A 20,597-nucleotide genomic window follows, 5' to 3' on the forward strand; every position below is an offset into this window, starting at 1 on the left:
GCCCGGGCCGAGCCGGGACCAGCCGAGCCCAACCGAGCCGGGCAGGGAGCAGCCGGGCCGGGGGCGGCCGCGCCGGGCCGTCGGGGAACCGCCCGGGAGCCGCCGGAGGATGTAGGAGGCGGGAGTGGGGTAAGAGCGGCGGGGGCGGCCCCGGTCCCGGGGGTACCGCCGTGCCCAGAGCACAGTGCCGGCCTGGCCGGTCCCCGGGGGCCGCGGTGCCCACCGGGGGGGTGGGGGAACGGTCCCGGGGGTCCGCGGTGCTCAGTGCGGGAGGGGGGCTGTCCCCAACGGGGCGCCGGAGCCGTGCGGAACCGGCCCCGCGGGAACGGGACGTGTCACCTGCGGCCCCATGCAGCCCCGCCGAGCGGGTGAACGGGGGAAATGGTGCAAGAGGCAGGCGGAGGATGGCYGGGGGCGTCTCACCGGTACCGTGGTGCTCAGCTCCGCCAGGATTCCCCGGTGGGTGCGGGAGAAGGGGTGCGGGCGGGCATCCCCATCTCCTGCTGCCCGAGGCTTTGGGGAGGRGGGCGCAGCTTGCAGCCCCTCCAGCCTCTACCGGATGGCGACGCCATCCATCCTGCGTTCTCCCGCTGCGGAGGGCTCGGGGCAGGCTGAAGACCCTTCCCCAGCCCGGTGGGCTCCCCCTCCCCACCCTGCCGGGGGGGCGGCGCTGGGTGCTCGGGCCATGCCCGGCCGGGTGCCGGGAGCTGTGCCGAGCTCTGCCCGTCACCGTGCATCCATCCAGGCGCCATGGTCCAACCCATGGCATGCAAGCGGAGCTTCGGGGCCCCGGCTYTGGGCGCTCCCTCCTCCCGCCGCTTCGTTCCCCCGGACGGCTGGGCTTTGTTAGAGGAGCCGGTCTGGTCCCTCCAGCCTGTGCCGAACCTGCGGAGCAAGTCGGCGCTGGGACCGCTGGTCCCCCTCCATCCTGTGACATCCAGCCCTGCATGTCAGCTCCCTCGTGGGGTCCAGAGCTGCCCACGGCCGATCCCTGCCTGTTCCCCTGGCCAGGAAGCGGGGACAGAGCCCTGCTGGTGGGTGTTGGCTGTCCCCGAGGGAATCCGGGCTGGGAGCAGGCAGCCTCCCTTGGTGTAATTCGGAGCAGGATCCGGTCAGCAGCGCCGATTCTCCTTTGGGAAAYTGATGTAATTTTTTGTCTCTCTCARTTTTTCRCCCCTGTGTTCCCATTTTTCCCCCTGCATGCATCCATTGGCTCCCAGCCCTCGAGGACTCTGTGCAGGGATGGAGCAGGGGGAAGCCACTGGGAGATGGGCATGGCTGGAAGAAGCATGTCAGCCCTTTAAAGCATTATTACAGCGCCGGCAGGGCTGGGAATGCAAAAATAGCCATCAAAGTGACCGTGGAGCATCCGAGCCTGGAGGGGCCCCTCTTGGCTGTGGGGGYGATGGGAGCACTGACGTGGGAAGGTGTTGGTGTGAGCTGAATTTGGGGCTGCCCTGGGTGTTGTCACCCCACTGAGCCTGGGCACCAGGACCAGCTCCAGGCATCCCTGCTGCGGAGAACAGGGTGACAAAACCATGGTGTCCCCCTTCCAAGCCCGGATGCTGAGCTTGGTGCCCAAATCTCCCTCCTGAGTGCCAAGGCTTGTGCCACGTGGGCTTGCAGGAGCAGCCCCCAGCCCCCTCAGCCCTCCTGTTGGGCCAGCCTCTTATCCCCAAGGCACCGGAGGAGTGGAAGGTGTTGGGCAGCTCAGGCTGAGGGTCCTTGGGGGTCTCTTCCTTCAGCCTCCCCATCGGTAGCTCGGAGGCAGAGACGTTCCGGGATCTGTGGGATACAGAGCCTGTGTGGGTGGCTGGTGGCTGTGCTGGGGTGTGTTTCCCCGGCTCTGCCCACGCTCAAGGGCAGGATCAGGCCCCGTGCTGGGGTCCCGTGCCCAGGTGGTGCTGCTGCGGTGGGGGCTGGGGCTCCAGATCCAGGTTTTGCAGACGCTCGCATCTCTCCAACAAGCTGAGCCAAAACCCTGGATCCCACCCAGCCAGAAATTTGGATCTGGAGCCAAAGGTGACTCTTGGCCCTTCTTGCCATCATGGGCGAAGCTAAAATCTGGATCTGAGCACAAGCAGGAGGAGCCTGGATCCAGCGCAGGAGCTGAATGTGTGGCTTGCGCTCCTTCTGCCCATCAAATTGGTTTTCCTGAAATAGCCTGTTGAAGACCAGAGCCCAGCAGGGACCGAATGACAGGTCACCAGGGGTGTGGAAGCCCCATCACGATCCTGGCTGCCTGCTTCAAGACGTTGGCAGCCAGCAATAATAGTAATATACGGTGCCATTGCCGGGAGAGCGCAGCGCTGGAGAGCTAAGAATAGCAGGCGAGACGTGCCAGCAGCGGGGGACTCGCGGGGCGGGCGGGGGGCCGGGGGCTGCGGCTGGACCTGAGCTGGGGGACACCCTGGGGACGGGGTGGATGGAGCTGGTGGCTCCTCGCAGCGAGGTGACAGCCCCGTGGTGCAGGTGGCACAGGGCATGGCGGGTTTTGGGGATGGGGATGCCAAGAGAGGTRCCTGGTGCTGCAGATCCTGCGCGGTGCCCTTTCGGACTGGCCTCTGCACTTTGCCATCCCCAAAACTAGGATTAAAGCCTGGGATGACAAAGTGGCTGCCAGGTCGTGCCAGGCTGTCTCCATGTCCCTGCCATGCCAGGRCTGGAGAGCGGCACGGGGGGTACGCCTGCAGAGCTATGGAGAGGGCAGACAGCTCCACACTCCATGCTCACCTGCTCCAAACCACGCAGGATTGAGCAGATTCTGCTCACCCTGGCCTGCCCAGCAGCTCATTCCCAGGGCTGTACAGTGTCACTGGCAGGGGGACAGAGAGGGYCTGGCCACCACGGGCCCACGAGCCGAGCCACTCGGGGGTGGCCGGGCTGCTCTCTGTCAGCCGCCACGGCACGTGGCAGCGGAGCAAGTGCCCATCGGATTAAGGAGAATTAATTTGTACTTTCCCCATTCCCAGGGGTGCTGCAGCACCTGATGTCCCCCTCCCACAAGCAGCTGTGCTCCCACAGCGCCCATGTCAGCGCCTCTGCAACCTGCCCTCAATCCTAATTAGATTTTCCAACGTCGCCCCCCAGCTCACTCCTCCCCAAATGCTGGAGCGGGAAGGAGCCATGACATGGTTTCTAATCAGCCTCCGAATTCAGATTCCTCTTGRCTGCTGTTGGAGGCTCTCCACAGCCTTTTTTTTTTGGTGCTGCCTGAGCAGGGTCTGCTCTGTGTCTCCCTGGGATGTCAGCACCCCTGGGTGTGAGCAGCTTGGCGTTTTGTGCAGAGGTAGCCTGGAGACCCTACAAAAACACAGCAGCGATGTTTGGAGACTTGAAGAGCCCCCGCAGCACCCACCAGCCCATCCGTGCCAGAGCAGGCAGCCTACCCGCTGCCACCCAGCTCTGGCGAGCGCTGCCACTTGGGCTGCTCCTGCCAAGCACCACCAGCGCGGCTGCTGCTTTCCTGGGGTCCATCCCGCATCGCTCCCGGGTGTCTGCGCAGCTGGTACGGGAGCTGGGCACCGTGCCCCGTGTCCGGTCCCGGTGCGGCTCCACTGCGGCCGGTGCATTGCCAGCTTTGGCTCTGTCTCCGGCACCTAGACCTTGTCGGCAGCGAGTTGTGGCTCTGAGCAAAGCCAGGGGATGCAAACAGTTCCCAGTGCTGCCAAGCCCCAATTAATAGCCTGTGAATCATGATGCCGTTGGAAGAGCAGATGTTTGCGGCGTGGTTGCCAGCGCTCAGTGTTTCACCAGGAGTCTGGTTGGCCTTAAATCAGCAGCTCTGGACAGCGGGTGGTGATGGGSCCTCACTGCCTGCCTGGCCCTCTCCTGCAGGAGGATCAGGAGCTGTTTGGGCTGGGAATTAGCTGAAGTTTTTGGTGGGCAGAGGGAAGGGGGAGAACAGCCTGTCAGTGGGYGTGTGGGGGTGCTGTGTTGGAGCGAGAGGACTACAAAAGCTGAAGGTATCGAGTCCCGGTGACAGGACCTGCTGATGTCCCATTTCTGGGGAGCCTCTCATCTTCCCAAAGGGATGCAGGTGCTGTGGTGGCACAGCAGGTCCTGGGCCATTTGGGAATGGTTAGCCAGTTGTTGCTGGAGAAACACTGTGTGTCTTGGAGGTGGCTGTCCCTGCTGTGATTGGTGTCCCCAGCCACAGGTTTGGGGTGAGACCCTGTGGTGGTTGATGCACCCCAGGTCGGTGCCATCAGTGCAGCTGAGCTGAGGGGTGGCCTCATGTTTCATGTTTTATGTCATGGCACCCATCCGCCTCAGGCTCCCTTAGGCCCTCTCTGGGTGGGGGGACACTGGGGACAGCCCCACRGTAAGGGAACTACAGTGAATGCCAGCACGGGGAGCTGGTGAGGCGAGGATGGCACTCAGGTGATGCCTGTGAGGTGCAGAGGAATGAGTGGGTGGGGGACGCGTGGGACGCTGCAGGTGGGAGCAGCAGGGGGGTGTCTGTGGGAGCAGCCGGGTGCACGTGGCCGTGTGACCGTCCCGATGCACGGGGACACAGCGACGTGGAGCGGCTGTGTCTGTCCGGGCGTGCGGGGCCGAGTGTCTGTCCATCCATCAGTGTATGGGGCTGTGTGTCCATCTGTACACGAGGGGCCAGGTGTCCGTACGTCCGCCAGTGTGCGGGGCTGTGTGTCCATCTGTCCGTGCGGGGCCGGGTATCCATCCATCGGTCGGTGTGCTGGGCTGCGTGTCCATCTGTCCGTGCGGGGCCGGGTGTCCATGTGGATATGCGGGGCCGGGTATCCATCCATCGGTCGGTGTGCGGGGCTGCACGTCCGTCTGGACATGCGGGGCTGGGTGTCCGTCCGTCTGTCAGTGTGCGGGGCTGCGCGTCCATCTGTCCAAGCGGGGCCGGGTGTCCGTCCATCGGTCGGCGTATGGGGCTGCGTGTCCATCTGTGCGTGCGGGGCTGCGTGTCCGTCTGTCCGTGCTGGGCTGCGTGTCCATCTGTCCATGCGGGGCTGCATGTCCGTCTGTCCGAGCGGGGCGCTGCGTGGGCGAGCGGCGCTGCCGGCGTGGGCAGCCCCTTGCCGGGGGTGCGTGTCGGTGCGCGGGGGTGGCCGAGCGCGCCGGGGAGCGCGCGTGGGTGTGTCCCCAGCGCGCGGGGGCGACGGCTCCGCCACCGCCTCTCGCCGGCTGGAAGGTGCCGGTGCCGGTGTCGGCACCCGGAGCGTGGCCGCCGCCGCGCTGCCGTGGGTGGCCGTGACCCCGGGGACGCCTCCGGCCTCGCTGCGCGGCCTGGCCGCGGCATGGGCAGCCCGCAGGGAATTTGGAGGATCAGAGGGAATCCAGCCGCCGTGCCGCGGCCATCCTCCGGCTCCTGCCGAGCCCAGGCCGGCAACTTCATGGCTTAGCAGCGGCGGCGGGTGAGTGGGGTGGTGGGTGGGAGGAAAGAGGGCCTGGCTCTTTGTAGGGGCTCCGTGCCTTGCAGAGCCCCAATCCTGGGAGATCCCTGCTTTTGAGCCCAGAGGTGACAGCTCAGCGAGCCCCCCCCGGGCCGGGCAGAGCGGGAGCCCCCAGGCAGCCCACAGYCCTAACCCTTTCATGGCCGAGTCCTCCTCCCTGGCAGCCACGTTCTCTCCTCGATGTGCAGCCTGTGGCTCCCCGCCAGCCCTCGCTCAGACCTGCCTCGGCACAGCCGGGAAGCTCGCYCGACCGGGATGGGGAGATCCCAGCCCCGAGGTCTCTGCTGCCGTTCCCCACGGAACTGGGCTGGGGGCTGTGTCTGCTGGGCCGGGAGCTGTGCGCGTTGTGGGGGTGTCCTGGGGCTGGGGGCTGTGTGTGCTCTAGGGGTGGGGCTGGGGGCTGTGTGTGCACTGGGAGTGTGTGCTGGGGCTGGGGGCTGTGTGTGCACTGGGGGCTGTGTGTGCACTGGGGGCTGTGTGTGCACTGGGAATGTGCGCTGGGGCTCGGAGCCCGGAGCCGTGTGCGTTGGGGGAGGGGCTGCGCTGGGGTGGGGGGCTGTTCACTGGGGGTGTGGGGAGCAGGGCAGGGCTGAACCCCCGGGGATGCGAGGGACAGGGTCCCCTCTGTGTGTCTGTGTGTCGGTCCGTGGATGGAGCCGGGGAGCCCCAGCTCTGCCTGCCAGACGGCCCCGCTGCCGGGGAGCGGCACAGCCGGTGCCGACATCTGTGCTTCGAGCCCTGCCTGTCTTCAGTTCGCTCCTTGGCACAGTCACAGTGGCAGTTGGGTCCCTCCGTACCTCTCCGTGGTTTCCCCCACTGCCCTTCCTCCCCGTGACACCAATCTGTATCTCCGGTGCGTTTTCTTGGAGGGGAAACTGAGGCAGGAGGGAGGGAAGCAGCAGAGCCCTCTTCCTATCTCTGTCATCCTGAGGCTTGATCCCACGCCTCAMCCTGGCTTGTTTTTTCCTGCCAAGTAATGCCAAGAGCCCGGGGGAAGCGAGGGCGTCCTGGGACACGGCTCCCGGCTGTGTCTGCCCCGGGCACCGGAGCCGCCCGGCTCCTCCTGCCGCTGTCTGGCCCAGCCCTGGCCTGGGGCTGCTAGAGGGACTGGCGGCGGGGCTGCAGGACGGCCGCCTGTGGCACAGGATGTTGGGCGGTGTGGTGACACTGTGGTGGCAGTGGCGGCAGTGGTGGTAACGGTGGCAGTGGTGGTCGCGGTGGGAGTTTATCGTGGTGGGAATTTATAGTGGTGGCCATGGTGGCGGGGGTGCCTTGGCCATGGCAGTGGTGGCCATGGTGGCCGTGGTGGCCATGGTGGCAATGGTGGCAGTGGTTGCCGTGGTGGTGGCCGCGGTGGCGGCGGTGGCGCTGGCCGTGGTGGCGCTGGTGGCAGCGGCGGGCGCTGTCCGCGGTGCTGATCCCCTCCGCGTCCCCGGCCCCGAGCTGCGATCCCGAGCGACGGAACGGGCACCGCGGCGGGTCCCGACCCTCGCTGCCCCCGGGGGTGCCCGCGGGTTCCCTGAGGCTCGGGGCCCCCCCGCTTCCTTGGGGACATCACGTTCGGCTCCTGACCTTTGATGTGCGGCAGCTCCAGACAGGGCTTGTGGGACGGGAAATCATGCACGGCTGCTCCTGCCACCCCACGCCCTGCCACCCCCAGGTGTGCCCGGCACCCCTCGCCCTGCCCGCCGGGCTGGGCACAGCCTTCCCTCCACCGGGCGCTCTGATCGTCCCGCCGGGCAGGTCGGGCAGGGACGGGGTGTCGGGCTGGAGAATCGCGAGTCGGGCTGGAGAACGGGACAGGGCAGGGCAGGGCACGTGGGGACGTGGGCCACCGAGGCTCCATCACTCYCTGGTGGCTTTGGGACAGCCGGGGAGGGGCTGCTGGCCCTGCTTGRTGCTGGGTAGGCACAGGTTGGCCGATGTTGGGGCAGCGCTGCTGGCTGGGGACACTGTGCTCACCTCGGCCCCCAGGAACCGTGTCCCCAACCGCAGTGCCGGTGTCACTGCTCCCAGAACAAAATGTCAACCCATGCAAATGAGACTGCGGGAGCGGCTGATTGAAGGGCCCTGCCCCGCCCCGGAGTTGCAATCAAATATGCAAATGGCTCCCGAGGAGGCTAGTGAAGGCTATTAATAGCAGGGATGAGGCTGGGAGAAAGCGTGGTGTTCCTGAGGGAATGAGCCTGGGGATGAGCTGGTTCTGCTTGTCCCTCTGCCCAGCGTGTCCCTCTCTGCAATGCCCTGAGCAGGTGACAGGTTGTCCCTGCGGGGAGCCCTTGGGCACCAGGGATTGTTTTGTCCACCAACACCCTTTGCAGGACAGGTGCTGCTCGTGTACCCACTGCCCAGTGTCCGGAGTGTGCCTTGGTGCTGGGAAACCCTGKGGGAAAATGACCATTGCTGAAAAGCTTGATTTCATCCCTGGGGAGTGGAACCAGGAGGGATGGGGGAGCTGCTGGGACCCGGGCACGGCTCTAGGGGTTCCTGTGATTCGGCTGGGACAGGGAGCTCAGCYTGAGGCAGCTGTCACCATTCTGGGGTAGCCCTTCCTCCCTCCCACCCCGCTCTTCACCCTGGTCTTCCATACCCCCTTCCCTCTCCTGGTTTCCCACTGAGGCAGAGGATGTCCCTCTCCTGCCWGCTCCAGCGTGAGCACCTGGCACTGGTGGCAACCACACTGTCCCCAGTGTCCCCACCAACACAGGGGTCTCGCCTTGCTTGGTCTCTGCTGCAGCCCCTCCACCCCATCTCTTGGGTTTTGGGATCCAGGAACCATCTGACCTTTTTTAGAAAACTGCGGAAGTCAGGCTGGAGTCAACAGTAACTAATTATTTAAAATCTGAAACTGGAATAATTAGCCCAATTAACAGTCTCAGGTGACGTCTGATTCCATCTGATAACGGCTCGAGGAAGAGAGAAATTAATTAACCCATCAGCCTGACATTTGTAGGTCACCAGCGGCTCCTCACGGTATTGGGGTGGGAACAGGGGGAGTTTGGGGGGTCCCGTCTCTCTTGGTGCCAGGGGTCTGCACCCTTTGGGGTGTCAGCGCGGGGAGGGGGCTGTGGGTGAGCTGGACTGGGGCAGATGGGTGGAGGATGGGGTGCTGCTGTCCGAGGCCAGGGTGCTGGGCAGGGGGTTGGGCTGAGTGTCCCCCGGAAATGCCAYAGCCGGTCCGTTAGTGAGGCGGCAGCCGTGGGCCTTTAAGGTTGCTGTGGAAACGGTGCTGCTCCTCACCGGGAGGAGCCTCCTGCTTTCCAGGCAGGGCCCCCCCATYCCTGCAGGAGGGGACCCCCCATTCCCGGGCACCTGGGACCCCACAGAYCCCCCTGTTTGAGGAGGGACGTGATGAGGATGGTTGTGGGTGTGTGGCCCCCTCCAGCATGGACCTCTCAGCCCAGCTTGCCCTTGGCATGGCCATGGTGCCAGGACACACCTGGACATGCCTGGACATACATGGACACACATGGACACACACGGACACGTGTGCATCCCAGCCGTGCCCCTGTGCCCCTTGGGGACACTGTCCCCACACCTTGGCTGGCACATGGACCCGTCCTGTCACCGGGGCCGTGCTGCCACCCCCCCGGCACAGCACGGGGCCCACGGGGAACAGAGTGTGCCGAGGCACAGCCCCCGGCCGCAGCCCGGTGCCGCGCTCAGCTCTTGGAGTTTTAATGAGGTAAATTGTATAAAAAGCTCTGTTTGCCCTAAATGCCCATCCCTGCGTGAAGCGGCTGCGGCGCAGCCCGGGCACACCCCGGGAGCTGGGCAGGGGGCTACGGGGCTGGGCACACGCTCTCGGGCTGRGCACGTGGCAGCGGCAGGAGGAGGAGGACGAAGGCGGTTTAGCACATTTGCAATCATTTCCCTCCTCCCCCCCAAGTTTACAGCTTACCTCAGCGGCTTATCAGCCTCCAATCTCATTAAATCAGGCAAATTGTAGCATCTGATATTTTATGGAGATTAAGGTGTGCGCCCAGACTCTATAATTATCGGCAAAGATGTATTTACAATACCTTGTTGCTAGTAAACAAAAAATAACTTCAGATCAAAGCTCCCCTTACAGGGGAATAAATCTGCCCATCGAGCCCCGCTGCGGCGAACGGCGGGGAGACACCGGAGCCGCCCGGGATGGGTGGGCATCGAGCGGGGGGACACGCGGGGGGCGTTTTGGGGATGTCCCCGGTGCCACGTGGCCGCTGTGAGTCCCACGGGCCGGATCCATCCCCAGGGTCTCCCTCGCTGCCATTTCCCCGAGATCCTGGCTGCTCCCACCCCTCCGGCCGCGGCTCCAGCAGGGATTTCCACCCCAGGGACCTCCCCGCTATGAGACGAGCCCGGGATTTATCGGCACATGTGCGTTGCCCCTGGATTTCTCACGGCGGTGGGAGCGCTGCGGATTACCGATGTGGTGACGCTGGTTTTATTGCTGCCTGAAGTGGATTTATCCGTGCGGCAGGGCCCGGGCTCGCTGCCGGTGTAAATCACCGCCGGCGCCGTGGCTGCATCCCGACAGGCCCTCGGCATTTCAGCCTTCCCTGGGGGCTCCACGGCCGGGATCCCCTCGGGTCCGTGCGCTCCGCATCACGGATCAGCTGCCCCTTCTCCATCTCACTCGTGGTGCCCACTGAAACGAGAATAAAATGGTGATAATGCTGCAGACGTCCTYTGGAAAGGGCTCTGAGGCAGATGAAAAGCCCTACTTAAGAGTGAGGCCATTATTATTAATAACTCGGAGCGAGGCTGTAAATTCAGCCGACGCAGCTATTATGGGAAATGAACCTGCTCCCGTGCCGGAGCTGCCAGGTGTGGGATGGGGACAGGGACAGGGACAGGAGAGCCGGGCTGGGTCATGCCCACAGCCACTGGGGCAGCGTGGCCCGAGGGGGAAAAAAAAACCCTCTTGGCTCTGTCTGGGCTCACTGCGATGATTTCTGGGCTTTCCTGGGAAGGTTGGAGATGTGAGGGAGGGATCCTGGAGCACAGGTCTCCTCCCAGCAGGAAAGGAGGTGATTGAGATTTGCTACAAGGCTGAGACCTGGCCCGAGCTCACGCAGGGGTGATGCGGGATGTGAGGAGCGTGGCCAGAGCTGGGTGCCAGGAGAGGGCTGGGCAGGACCCGTTGTGGCCATCCTGGGCTGACTGCGCCCATGTGGGGAGTGCCCAGGGCAGTGTCACACCTTGGCAAAGTGTGCATTAAAATAAAAATAACCCAGTGCCATCCAGCGCCCGGCGCCTGCAGCCAGGTCAGCAAAAGGCACAAAAGATCTGCCGTGGCTCCTGTTCCATTGGGATGACCTCACCTCCGGCACTGCACCCCGGGTGCCCAGGGTGGCAGAGCTGGCCGTGGGGCCGGGCAGGGGSTGCGTGGGGGTGCGGAATGCCACGAGGGTGCCATGCGGGTGCCACGGGGGTGCGGAGCAGCGGCCACGGGCTCGTGGTGCTGCCTGCACCCGGCTCGGGAGCTTCTGCGGGGGAACGAGCTTTGATATAAATATCTTTTTGCTCAGCACACGACCTACTTTCCAGACAATGCCATTAGCCTCCCGACTCCCTCATTCATCTTGTGCCGTCCTCCCCCAGCCCGCCCCACACTGGCACCCGTGCCAGCGCGGCACACCGGCCGTGGAGAGGGGAGCCGGGACGGGCACTGCCTGGGGGGCACCGTGGGGACCCCGTGCTGGGCTTGGGGACAGCAGCAGCCGCATTCCCACAGCTGGCAGGGGCTGTTCCTGCCTGTCCCTGCCTCTGCTGTGGCTTTGTAGGGGATGGCTGGGTCCCCTTGGGGGTTTTTCCACCCCACCCCAGACGATGCTCGGCTCTGTGCCCCTCCCTGCAGCCTCCAGCCCCACTCCCTGCACAGCCCATGCCGTGGCTGGCAAACGGCCTCATCCAGGGAGATCCTCGCCCAGGAACAGCCTCGTTGGCACATCCTGGTCAGCGCAGAGGGGAGCCCGGAGAAGCAGCCACGCCTCGGGTCAGGGCCGTGTGTGGGGTCAGGGCCCCTCCTGAGCACCCCCAGAGCATCCCTGGAGCTGGGCCCACGCACGTGGTTCATCCAAGGACGATCCCGCAGGAGCTCCCACGTGCTGGCAGAGGCTGTGCCGTGCTGTTGGCAGCCGGCGAGCAGCGGGTGGGATTAGGGGCAGGTTGTGTGCCCGGTCCCACTGGTGGGACACTGCCGATCCCCTCTGGCTCATGGGGACAGCCCTCACATCAGTTTTCTCCCAAGAGCTGTAAGCACCACTCCAGCCCCACCACCTGCACACCTCTGTGCACCCCCGGGATGAGCCCCCGCTCCTCCCCTGCAGCTAAAATTAAATATTCAATTTGTATTGCTGGTAAATCCCGCAAATCTCTTTTATCTCTAAGCTGTTGTAGCAGGARTATCGGTGGTGTAATCTCCACGGGGGCTCATCCCACTGCCCTTCGCAGCCCCCCAGCTTGGGCCACGCTCTCTTTTTTTCCCCATTTTTCCCTCTGGGATGCTTCTGGCGGTGGAGCAGGTCTCCAGTGCCAACAGCAGAGCACCCCGTGGCACCCACCCTGCAGGTGATGCCAGCTACAGGGGCAATGGTGAGCTTGGTCCCCACACTGTGATGGAGGTGCCACTGCCCAGGTGATCCAGGTGATGCCACCAGGAGTGTCCCCTGAGCCTGCCGTGTCCTCACTCGCCAGCCGTGCCCCTCCCTCCCCTCGCTCTGTCCCCGCGCTAAGAGCATTGTGCAGAATTATGTATTTAAATATTTAGGTTTTCATCAGCTTTGCAAATTAAGCCCATCCATTAAAGCGGCAGTTTGGGTCCTCTGCTGGCGAGCAGGGCTGTGCCACGCCTCGGGCTCGCTGTGCTCATCCCAGCCCTGGCCCCGAGGGATGCAGCCTGGGAATGGGACGGGATGGCCCGGAGCATCCCTGCTGGCACAGGGACCGAAGGCTCTGCTGCCTCCCAGTTCCTGGAAACCCCGAGCCCCGCGGCTCCGCTGCGGGAAGAGCCGTGGGAGGGGACGGTGCTGTGMAGGGAACCGGTTGGGATGGGTGTGATTTGGGGTGGGAGTGGAGAGAGTCTCGTGCCGGGGAAAGCAGGACGAGGAGCAGCGCTGGCGACAGGTGAGAGGCTGAGCCAAGCATCTGCCAGGAGCAGAGCAGGATGGAAGTGCCAGCCTGCCCGGGGCTGGGAGGGAATGGCCAGGGCACGGCCAGGGATTGTCGCTGCTGCCACCTCAGTGCTAAGGCTGTGCTGCCCCAAAGAGGCTTTGGAGTGATCCCTGGCTTATGTCATTACACGCCACGGCCGGGGAGGTAAGTGGCTCTTTGAGCCTCGGCAGCATGGCCCGTCTGGTGGCTCCATGAGGGTGGGAGGGAAAAGGGGCGTGATGGGGAAATGGGGTTCATCCAAAAATGGGGTTCATCCAACACCGCTGCCAGCTGGGACCCCAGGGCACAGCTGCAGGGTTTGAGGAGGCTGCTGTGGCCCCCAGTGACCCTGGCACAGGCAGGTCTGACTCCTGAGGGATGCTGAAGCCCACCATCCACCCAGGGCTCTGCTGGGCGCTGGAGTGAGATGGGAACGCGATCAGAGCCCCCAGGGCAAGCACAGCGCAGGGCATGTCCCTGCCCGTCCCTTCCCTTTGCTGCAGGTGAGCGTCAGGCTGGGGTCTCTCCCTGGTGTCACCTGCATGTCCCCCATCCCCACGAGCCCCGGAGGACACCGGAGCAGCGTGCCGGCTGCCGCTGGCCCCGGGCAGTGCGGGCAGATGTCGAGCGTGTCCGTGGGAGGGGAGCTGTCCGTGGGCATCACCGCTGATGGGTGCTCATCCGTGCGGCGCAGCGCCCGTGAATCCTGTGCCAGCTGGCGAGGGCTGGGGTCCCCGCAGCTCTGCCTGGCCCGCGGGTGCCTTCAGGATGGTCTGTCACCCCGGTCTGCTGCTGTTCTGACCATGGGGTGTCACCTCTGGCAGTCGCTGCCCCGTGTGCCATGTCCTGGCTCCTGTGAGTGGGATGAGCATCGCTGCGGGGCTGAGGGGATGGAGGTGCCTGTGCCATGGGGCTTCTCCCCGCTGCCAGCCCTTCCTCAGCCCTCCCTCCCCATCCTCAGGGATGCTGCCATGGCCCATTCCCCAAGCCGCTTTTATCCTTCTCAGCCAAATTCCTGGAATCGGGCTGCCAGGAGCCAGCCCTCCCCATCCTAAAGGAAGAAGATGTGGCTCTTCCACCAAGATCTGTGTTTGCAGGGTTGGAATCCCCATCTCCTTTCTCCGCCGGCTCTGCCTTGGCAGCTCCAGGATGCTCCAGCTCTCTTGCACATCTGGCACAGCAGCACGGCTCTTGCCCCCAGAGAATCATGCCTGGGGCTGGCGTGGGTGGTCCTGGGCTGTGTGTGCCGTGCACGGAGGGCGTTCCTGTCCCCCCGTGGTGGCAGCAGCCAGAGYCACCGCTGCTGTGCTGGGGAGTCCCAGCGCTGGCGGCCGTGCCGGGATCCCTGGCAGCTGGGCGCGTCGTGGCCGTATTTCCTCGCTCTGCTCCAGGAGTAATTGCTCAGATGGGGACGTGGGGGCAACTCCCATCCCTCTCCCGGCATGGTAATGAGTGAAGAAGACTCAAAGACAAATGGCTCATTAAGAAGCAGTGCTGCATTGCAGGATTTTTCATCCCACCAACCGCTGCATCAGCAGAGGCAGCACCTCTCGCGCTCGCTCTCCCAGCCCGGAGAAGGAGCTGTCAGGCAGCTGGGGCTGGTGCCAAAATTAATCATGTGCTTAATAACGTGCCCGGCCCGTTGAACKGCCTGTCCTCAGCCTCTCGGCGTGCGGAGCAGGGCGGCCGCGCCGGGCTGGAGCCCTGGGGCACCCTGGATTTGGGTTTGGTGCCTGGAAAGCGCCCGTGCTCGGCAAGAAGGGATGTGCCAGGGCAAGGCTGAGCCAGGGGAGATGCCCTCAGCCTCGGGGAGCCACAGCCCCCCAGTTCTGTCGGGGTTCCACAGCCCCCCAGTTATGTCGGGGTTCCACAGCCCCCCAGTTATGTCGGGGTGCCAGAGCCCCCAGTTATGTCGGGGTCCCAGCCGGCCGTGCTGCTGACCCTTCTCAGCGGCCTCGGTGAACACTTCCTTCTCCACTCACATTTGCAATTCCTCAGCTCGTGTTCATCTTTCATGAYTTTTTAAAAATCTTGCCTCATCCCTTTTTTTTCCAGCGGTGCCCGGCTGGATCCTGCCCCTCGCAGCCCTCTGCAGGCAGTGGCTGCCTGCAGCTGCTCTGCTTTCTTTTATTAACAGTAATTGCTTTTGATTTCCTGGTTACAGCCAGTGCATTTTCTGTGATCTTTGCATCCTGCTCACACTGCTTTCCTCTTTCCGTTTCCCTCTGTCCCTTTTTCTTTTTCTCCTTCCCCTTTTTCTCTCTCCCCTTCTTCTTCTTTTCCTCCTTTCCTTTCATCACCTTTCCCCTTTCCCTTTCCACTTTCTGTGCTAAATTAGGTGATCCCTTACTAAGCCACTCATTCTTTTTTCCTTCAGGCTGAGTAAATTTTACTAATTCAGCCTCATAAAATAACAGGGCAATTAGTAATAAAATAAAATGTTTGCTTTCCACAATCCTCCTCCCTTACAATGAGTTGGGAGAGAGTAAATAGATTAAAAGCGCGGTGGAAACGACCTGGCGGTATTCCATATTTATTTTCTTCCGACGACCGTAGATCAAATTTGCTCAGCCCCTAAGTGGGAAAACCACTTTATTTTATTTTTTTTTCCCCCGGCTTCAGCTCGCGCGCAGTGCCGGGCGCTCACGCTGCGTGTTTGTTCTCTCCTGCTTTCATCCCAAGCCATAAAGGTCCCCAGCAGGACCCAAGCTGGCAGAACCTCGAATTAATTTGCAGAGCAGAACGGGCCTGGCTCGCACCTCTCCCGGGCTGGAAGATGGAAAAAAAAATGTCCCTTTGGTGATGCTGGAAGGCTGGGGTGGCGGGAGGAGGCTTTGTGGAGCGAGCGGCCGGATCCGGAGCAAATGAAAKTTGATGGCGAGGTGGCCGCTGGGCCGGTTCTGGCACCCGCTGGCAGGGAATTGCATAACAGGATGGGACTGGGGWTGGTTTTGGGGCTAAACTGGGTGAAACACGTGGCTGTGGCCGTGCAGAGCCGTCCCCGTTGCTGCGCTGCTGTGGGGCGGCCTCGGGGGAGGAGGGAAGGCTGGGCTGATAAAAATTACCCAGGGAGGTGGGTCAGGCYGGTTTTGGGGAGGAACACCCTTGCTCTGGCTTCATCCCCCTCCTGTTCCTCCCCCAGAGCCTGCTGCCCCCGGGATTCCCAGCGTGGAGGAGCTGCTGCTGGTGGGGCCATGAGGACAGCATCCCCCTGAGCGCTGGGCGGTGAGTGCCACCAACGGGACCCCGGCACGGGCTGGCCATGGTGGGGCTGCTGGGGAAGGGCAGGGGGCCACAAACCCCCAAGTATGGTGCCATCAACCTCAGCTCTTGGGCTCAGACCTGGAAATGTTGGAAAAGCCATCCTTGCCCCGCACCGGGGCGGTTTGCTAGACCCAGATATCGCGGTGGGGTTTTCAGGTGCTTTCACCTCCCCACTGGTGTTCCTGGTGCTGGAGGGAAGATGGGAAGATTCTGGGGTCCCAGGGAAGCTCAGACTTCTGGAGGGTCTGCCCTGAATCCCTGTAGCCCTGGGCCTTGGCACGGCGCTGCCTCCAAGGCAGGGATCTCATGGGAGAGCTGCTGGGAAGCGCAACTGCCTCTGCCAAGTGCTCCCGCGGGAAATTAAGCAGGAATCGAATTCCAGGATGGCCTGGAGCACCAGGGACTACGAGCCCCTCTCCTCCCCGTGCTGACCCTCGAAAGGGGGAGAGGGAGGTGGTGGTGGGGCGACGCTGGTGGGAGTTTCTCCAGGCTCTGGATGCAATAAAGGCAAGGAGTGAGTTATTTGTAATGGTAATTATGCTCTTCCAGTTTATCCTAGCACATAATTGTGTGGGCGGTAGGTTCCCACTGGTGGTAATTACCCTGGTGTTAAATGGCACAAAATTCAGCTGGGCTGGGTTTTTCCCCCCTGACTCGARTCTGCGCTTCGGTGGCACAAATCTTTCCGTCCCGAGGGCTGCGCAGTGGATTGGGCTTCAGGGAGACACGGCTCCAGCTCTCGGCCATCTGCCCGTGAGCCGCGCTCTGGCYGGCTGTACCAACCCCCTGTGCCATCCTCCTGCCCACACTGCCCTCCCGAAACAGGGGAGAGGAGCGTGMTCAGCCCTTCTCCCATCCTCTGCACGGATCCCGAGCTGCGCTGCCTGTTCTGAGCCCCGCAGGATCACTCCCAACCCCTTCAGCATCCCCAGATTGCCCTCAGGGAGCACGGCTGGTCCCTGGGCAGGACCTGTGTCGCTTTTCTGAGCTGAGATCGCTCAGCACGGCACGGCACGGCCCCACCCGCCGCCAGCGCTCCGCAGGTGCGGGGGAGCTGCGGCGCTGCCTCGCCGGCGGTTCCGGCTTTGTTGAATTCCTGCACCTGCCGAACACAAAAGCCCGGCGGGCTCRTGCTGACGGGCTCCGCAGATATTTTGACTCCTTCTCGCCGCCGCGGCAGCAATATTTGGATCAGCTGAGAGCTTCCCTCCCCGAGCAGGAGATGATAGCTCAGCCCGGGAGGCAGAGCTGGGCTGGGAGCCTGTCTGTCTGTCCGTCCTTCCATCCTGCCGCTGGATCCCAGCGCAGGGAGGCTGCTCCATCCCACGCTGCTGCTTCTCCTGCTCCTCGCAGCAGCTCTCCCGGGAGGGGAGAGGCATCTCCCGTGCCAGCTGCAGCATCCTTCCGTTCAGGTTGAGACGCAGCAATTAGGGAGCCTTGTTAGAGCAGGAGCGGGATGTGAGGGTGGGGAGCAGAGCGGGACGGAGCCATCCAGCCTCGAAGCTGGGAGAAAAGATGRTGACTTAGGGCAGACGTGCTCCCAGGGCCAAAATACCACTGCTGCCCACCCCCACATCCCTTAGGGACCCCCAGGTGCTCTCACCTCCCGTCGGGGACACAACCCCCTCCCACACAGCCCTGGCCCTCCCAGTGTCCCTCGTTTCCAGTGTCCGTGTTCCAATCCCCACGTGCCGCAGGGAACGTCCCACGGTCACCTTTTCCTGCAGCCCGTCTCGGAGATGCGCTGTCCGCAGCACCCTGCCCAAATATGATAACAGGAACGTTAACGATGCCTGTTAATTAGCCGAGATACTCCGGAGAATACCTAATTTCCTCATTTACAGTCACACCAAAGACAGAGTCTTTGAGGGRCCGTCAGGCACACAAACCTCCATGGGTGCAGGCGGCTCCGGCGGCTGACAGGGCTCCCAGCCTGGCTCGGTGCCGTCGCGGCTGCCCCTCTCGAAGCACAGCCACCTCTGCTCCTGGCTCCCCGTCCAAAGGGCCGGCAGGGCAGGAGGATCCCGGGTCATGGGTCTCCATCCACAGCTCCACACGGGGCTGGATGGAGAAGCCAGAGCGCGGCCCCCCCGAGCCCCGCGGCAGCTCATTAGCGGCGCTGCGAATCKCAGCGGCTGAAAAACCCAGCCAGAGCCGCTTTCTAATGGAGAAACACTTCACAATATTTGGTGTTGGAGGAGAAAACAAGGATCTGCTGATGGCAGCGTGTCCTCCCTCGCCGTCTGCAGGCCCTGCTGCCTGCATCGCTGCCGGCAGCACCTTCTCCTTCGCGCTGCCCCCTCCGAGCACCCGAGCTGGGGCTGACCCCTGGTGCCCAGCCCGGGCACTGTGCTCCTGTTGCCACATGGCGAGCCAGGATTCTGGCTCTGTGCAGGGCCTCACCCAGGGTTTAATCCTGCTCCGGAAGCTTCCCAGCCTTCTCGGCCRGTTCCTGTGGGGTAGCCTCGATGTTCTGCTGGTGGTGAGGTGYGGAGGGGAGCTTGACGCTGTGCCTGTCCTTGTCCCCACAGATGAGGYCGCAGGGACATCCCTGCAAGATGCCGAGGCTATGGGGTGGGTGCTGAGATGATGAAGGGCTACCATGGGGAGCGTAGCCAGACACAGCCCTCCTCCGGCCACCGCTGCCGCTGCATCCCAGAGAACTGCGAGCATCCCGCCGACTACATCCCGCACGGCCCCGAGGGCCGGCCGCCGTACCTGCTCAGCCCCAGCGAGCCGTGTTCCCTGGAGCATCCCTACTGCCCGGCGCGGAGCCCCGGCGCGGCCAGCGAGTGCCCGGGCGGGCCCCTGAGCGAGCCGCCCTCCGCCAGCGCCAGCAGCACCTTCCCGAGGATGCACCACGCGCAGCAGCCCTACGACTCCTGCGACGAATGCATGGCGACCGCCCACCCCTCCAGCAAGATCAACCGCCTGCCCCCCACGCTGCTGGACCAGTTCGAGAAGCAGCTGCCGCTGCACCACGACGGCTTCCACACGCTGCAGTACCCGCGGGCCGGCGGCGCCGAGCCCCGCAGCGAGAGCCCCAGCCGCATCCGCCACCTCGTCCACTCCGTCCAGAAGCTCTTCGCCAAGTCCCACTCCCTGGAAGCGCCGGCCAAGCGGGACTACAACGGCGCCAAGATGGACGGCCGCGGGGACGGCTACCACCACCACCACCACCACCATCACCACCACCACCACCAGTCCCGCCACGGCAAGCGCAGCAAGAGCAAGGACCGTAAGGTGGACTCCCGGCACCGGTCCAAGATGTTGGGCTGGTGGAGCTCCGACGACAACCTGGACAGCGACAGCAGTTACATGGTGTCCGGCCGGCACGCCGCCGACCAGGGCACCCAGTACTGCGTGGACGCTCCCGAAAGTGCCTTCAGAGACTTGACCTTGAAGAGTCTAAAGGGCGGCGGGGAAGGAAAATGCCTGGCTTGTGCCGGCATGTCCATGTCTCTGGACGGCCAGACGCTCAAGAGGAGCGCCTGGCACACCATGACCGTCAGCCAGGCCCGTGAAGCYTATCCCAGCGCCGGCGGCACTGAGAAGACCTTGATGCTTCAGGAAGCAAAGGCCAAAGACCGAGCGTACCAGTACCTGCAGGTGAGGGGCTGGGAAGGGTCAGGGGATTGGGGGTCACCGTGCCATGGGGCGAGCTGGGGCTGGGACCCTCCATCCAGCAGCCTGGTGTGCTGTGGGGATGCTCCAGCTCTGCTCTGTGTCCCCATAGCCTGTGCCCCATTCCCATGGTTCTGTGCTGGTCCCCGCTGTCCCCTCGAAGCCCATCTGCTGCCTCCTGCCCTGTGCTGGCTTTGGGGTCAGAGCAGCTCTGTCAGCTCAGGGCCACCAGCAGCCCTGCGCCCGCTCCCTTCTCGCTGCTTTTATCCTGCCTGTGTGCCTGGCTGAGTGCCACCGCCCGCCTCATCACCGGGCTCCCTTCTAGGTCACCCCCCTTCCAATTAAAAGCTAATTAACTCTTCTCTCCCTTTCCTGGGGGAAGGAGACAGGGAGCAGCAATGCCGTGCTGGCCGGGGGTGGGGGTGGCCGGGGCCCATCTCTGCCGGCAGCGGGGGCACCGGGGCAGGGTGCCGACCCCACCGCCCTCACCATGGGCCCCGGGGGACACCATCCCCCTGACACTGCCCTGTAAGGGCCCCGTGGTGCTGGCGTCAGCAGCACGTGGCGGGGCTGGTGCCCGATACGTCAGGCGGGTGCCGCTCTGGCATGGGTGGGATTTGGCCCAGACGCTCCTGCCGGGGGGGCTGCGAGGTGGGAGCCGCTGCGCCGCCCCGCCTTGTGGGGATGGGGAGCTGTGGCTGTTAGGAGGGACGGGCTCTCCTGGATTTTGGGGCTTTCCAAGGGGGTCAGAGCCTGCTGGCGTGTTCCTGCAGCTCTGGGGTGCGTGGGRAGGGAAGGGGAGCCGGGCACACGTGCTGGGTTTGGGCTGGCGCATGGCTCGGCCCCGCATCCCACCTGTGGGATCCCGGCCACCGCGTCCTCCCACGCTTGCCTCCTGCTGCAGGTGCCACAGGACGAGTGGAGCGGGTACCCGGCGGGCAAGGACGGGGAGATCCCGTGCCGGCGGATGCGCAGYGGCAGCTACATCAAGGCCATGGGCGACGAGGACAGCGCCGACTCGGACATCAGCTCCAAAGTGCTGCCCAGGGCAGCCACGCGGCGAGACAGCTACCGCCGCTCCTCCAGCGCCGACCAGGCCAGGACCAAGTAAGGGCTGCTGCCTGCCGGCCCCGTCCCAGCACT

The 20,597-nt window shown here is 63.9% G+C and overlaps 1 protein-coding gene across 3 annotated transcripts in view; it reads left to right on the top strand.

Annotated features, from left to right (window-relative positions):
* The first annotated feature begins 3 nt into the window (after positions 1-3).
* Positions 4-20,597, top strand: part of DLGAP3 (DLG associated protein 3) — a 27,985-nt gene continuing 7,391 nt past the window's right edge. For 2 of the 3 annotated variants that reach the window (XM_057383514.1, XM_057383517.1), the window contains exons 1-4: positions 5,203-5,387; positions 15,709-15,791; positions 18,362-19,439; positions 20,359-20,561. In XM_057383514.1, coding sequence (XP_057239497.1) covers positions 18,417-19,439; positions 20,359-20,561 — 1,226 coding nt within the window. In that variant the 5' untranslated portion in view covers positions 5,203-5,387; positions 15,709-15,791; positions 18,362-18,416. Of the gene's footprint in view, positions 130-5,202; positions 5,388-15,708; positions 15,792-18,361; positions 19,440-20,358; positions 20,562-20,597 lie in introns of those variants that run through there. The other variant, XM_057383516.1, reaches the window with a different exon arrangement.

This window comes from Malurus melanocephalus, unplaced genomic scaffold (genome assembly GCF_030028575.1).
Source record: "Malurus melanocephalus ecotype Western Australia unplaced genomic scaffold, MMel_1.1 scaffold_638, whole genome shotgun sequence".
NCBI lineage: Eukaryota > Metazoa > Chordata > Aves > Passeriformes > Maluridae > Malurus > Malurus melanocephalus.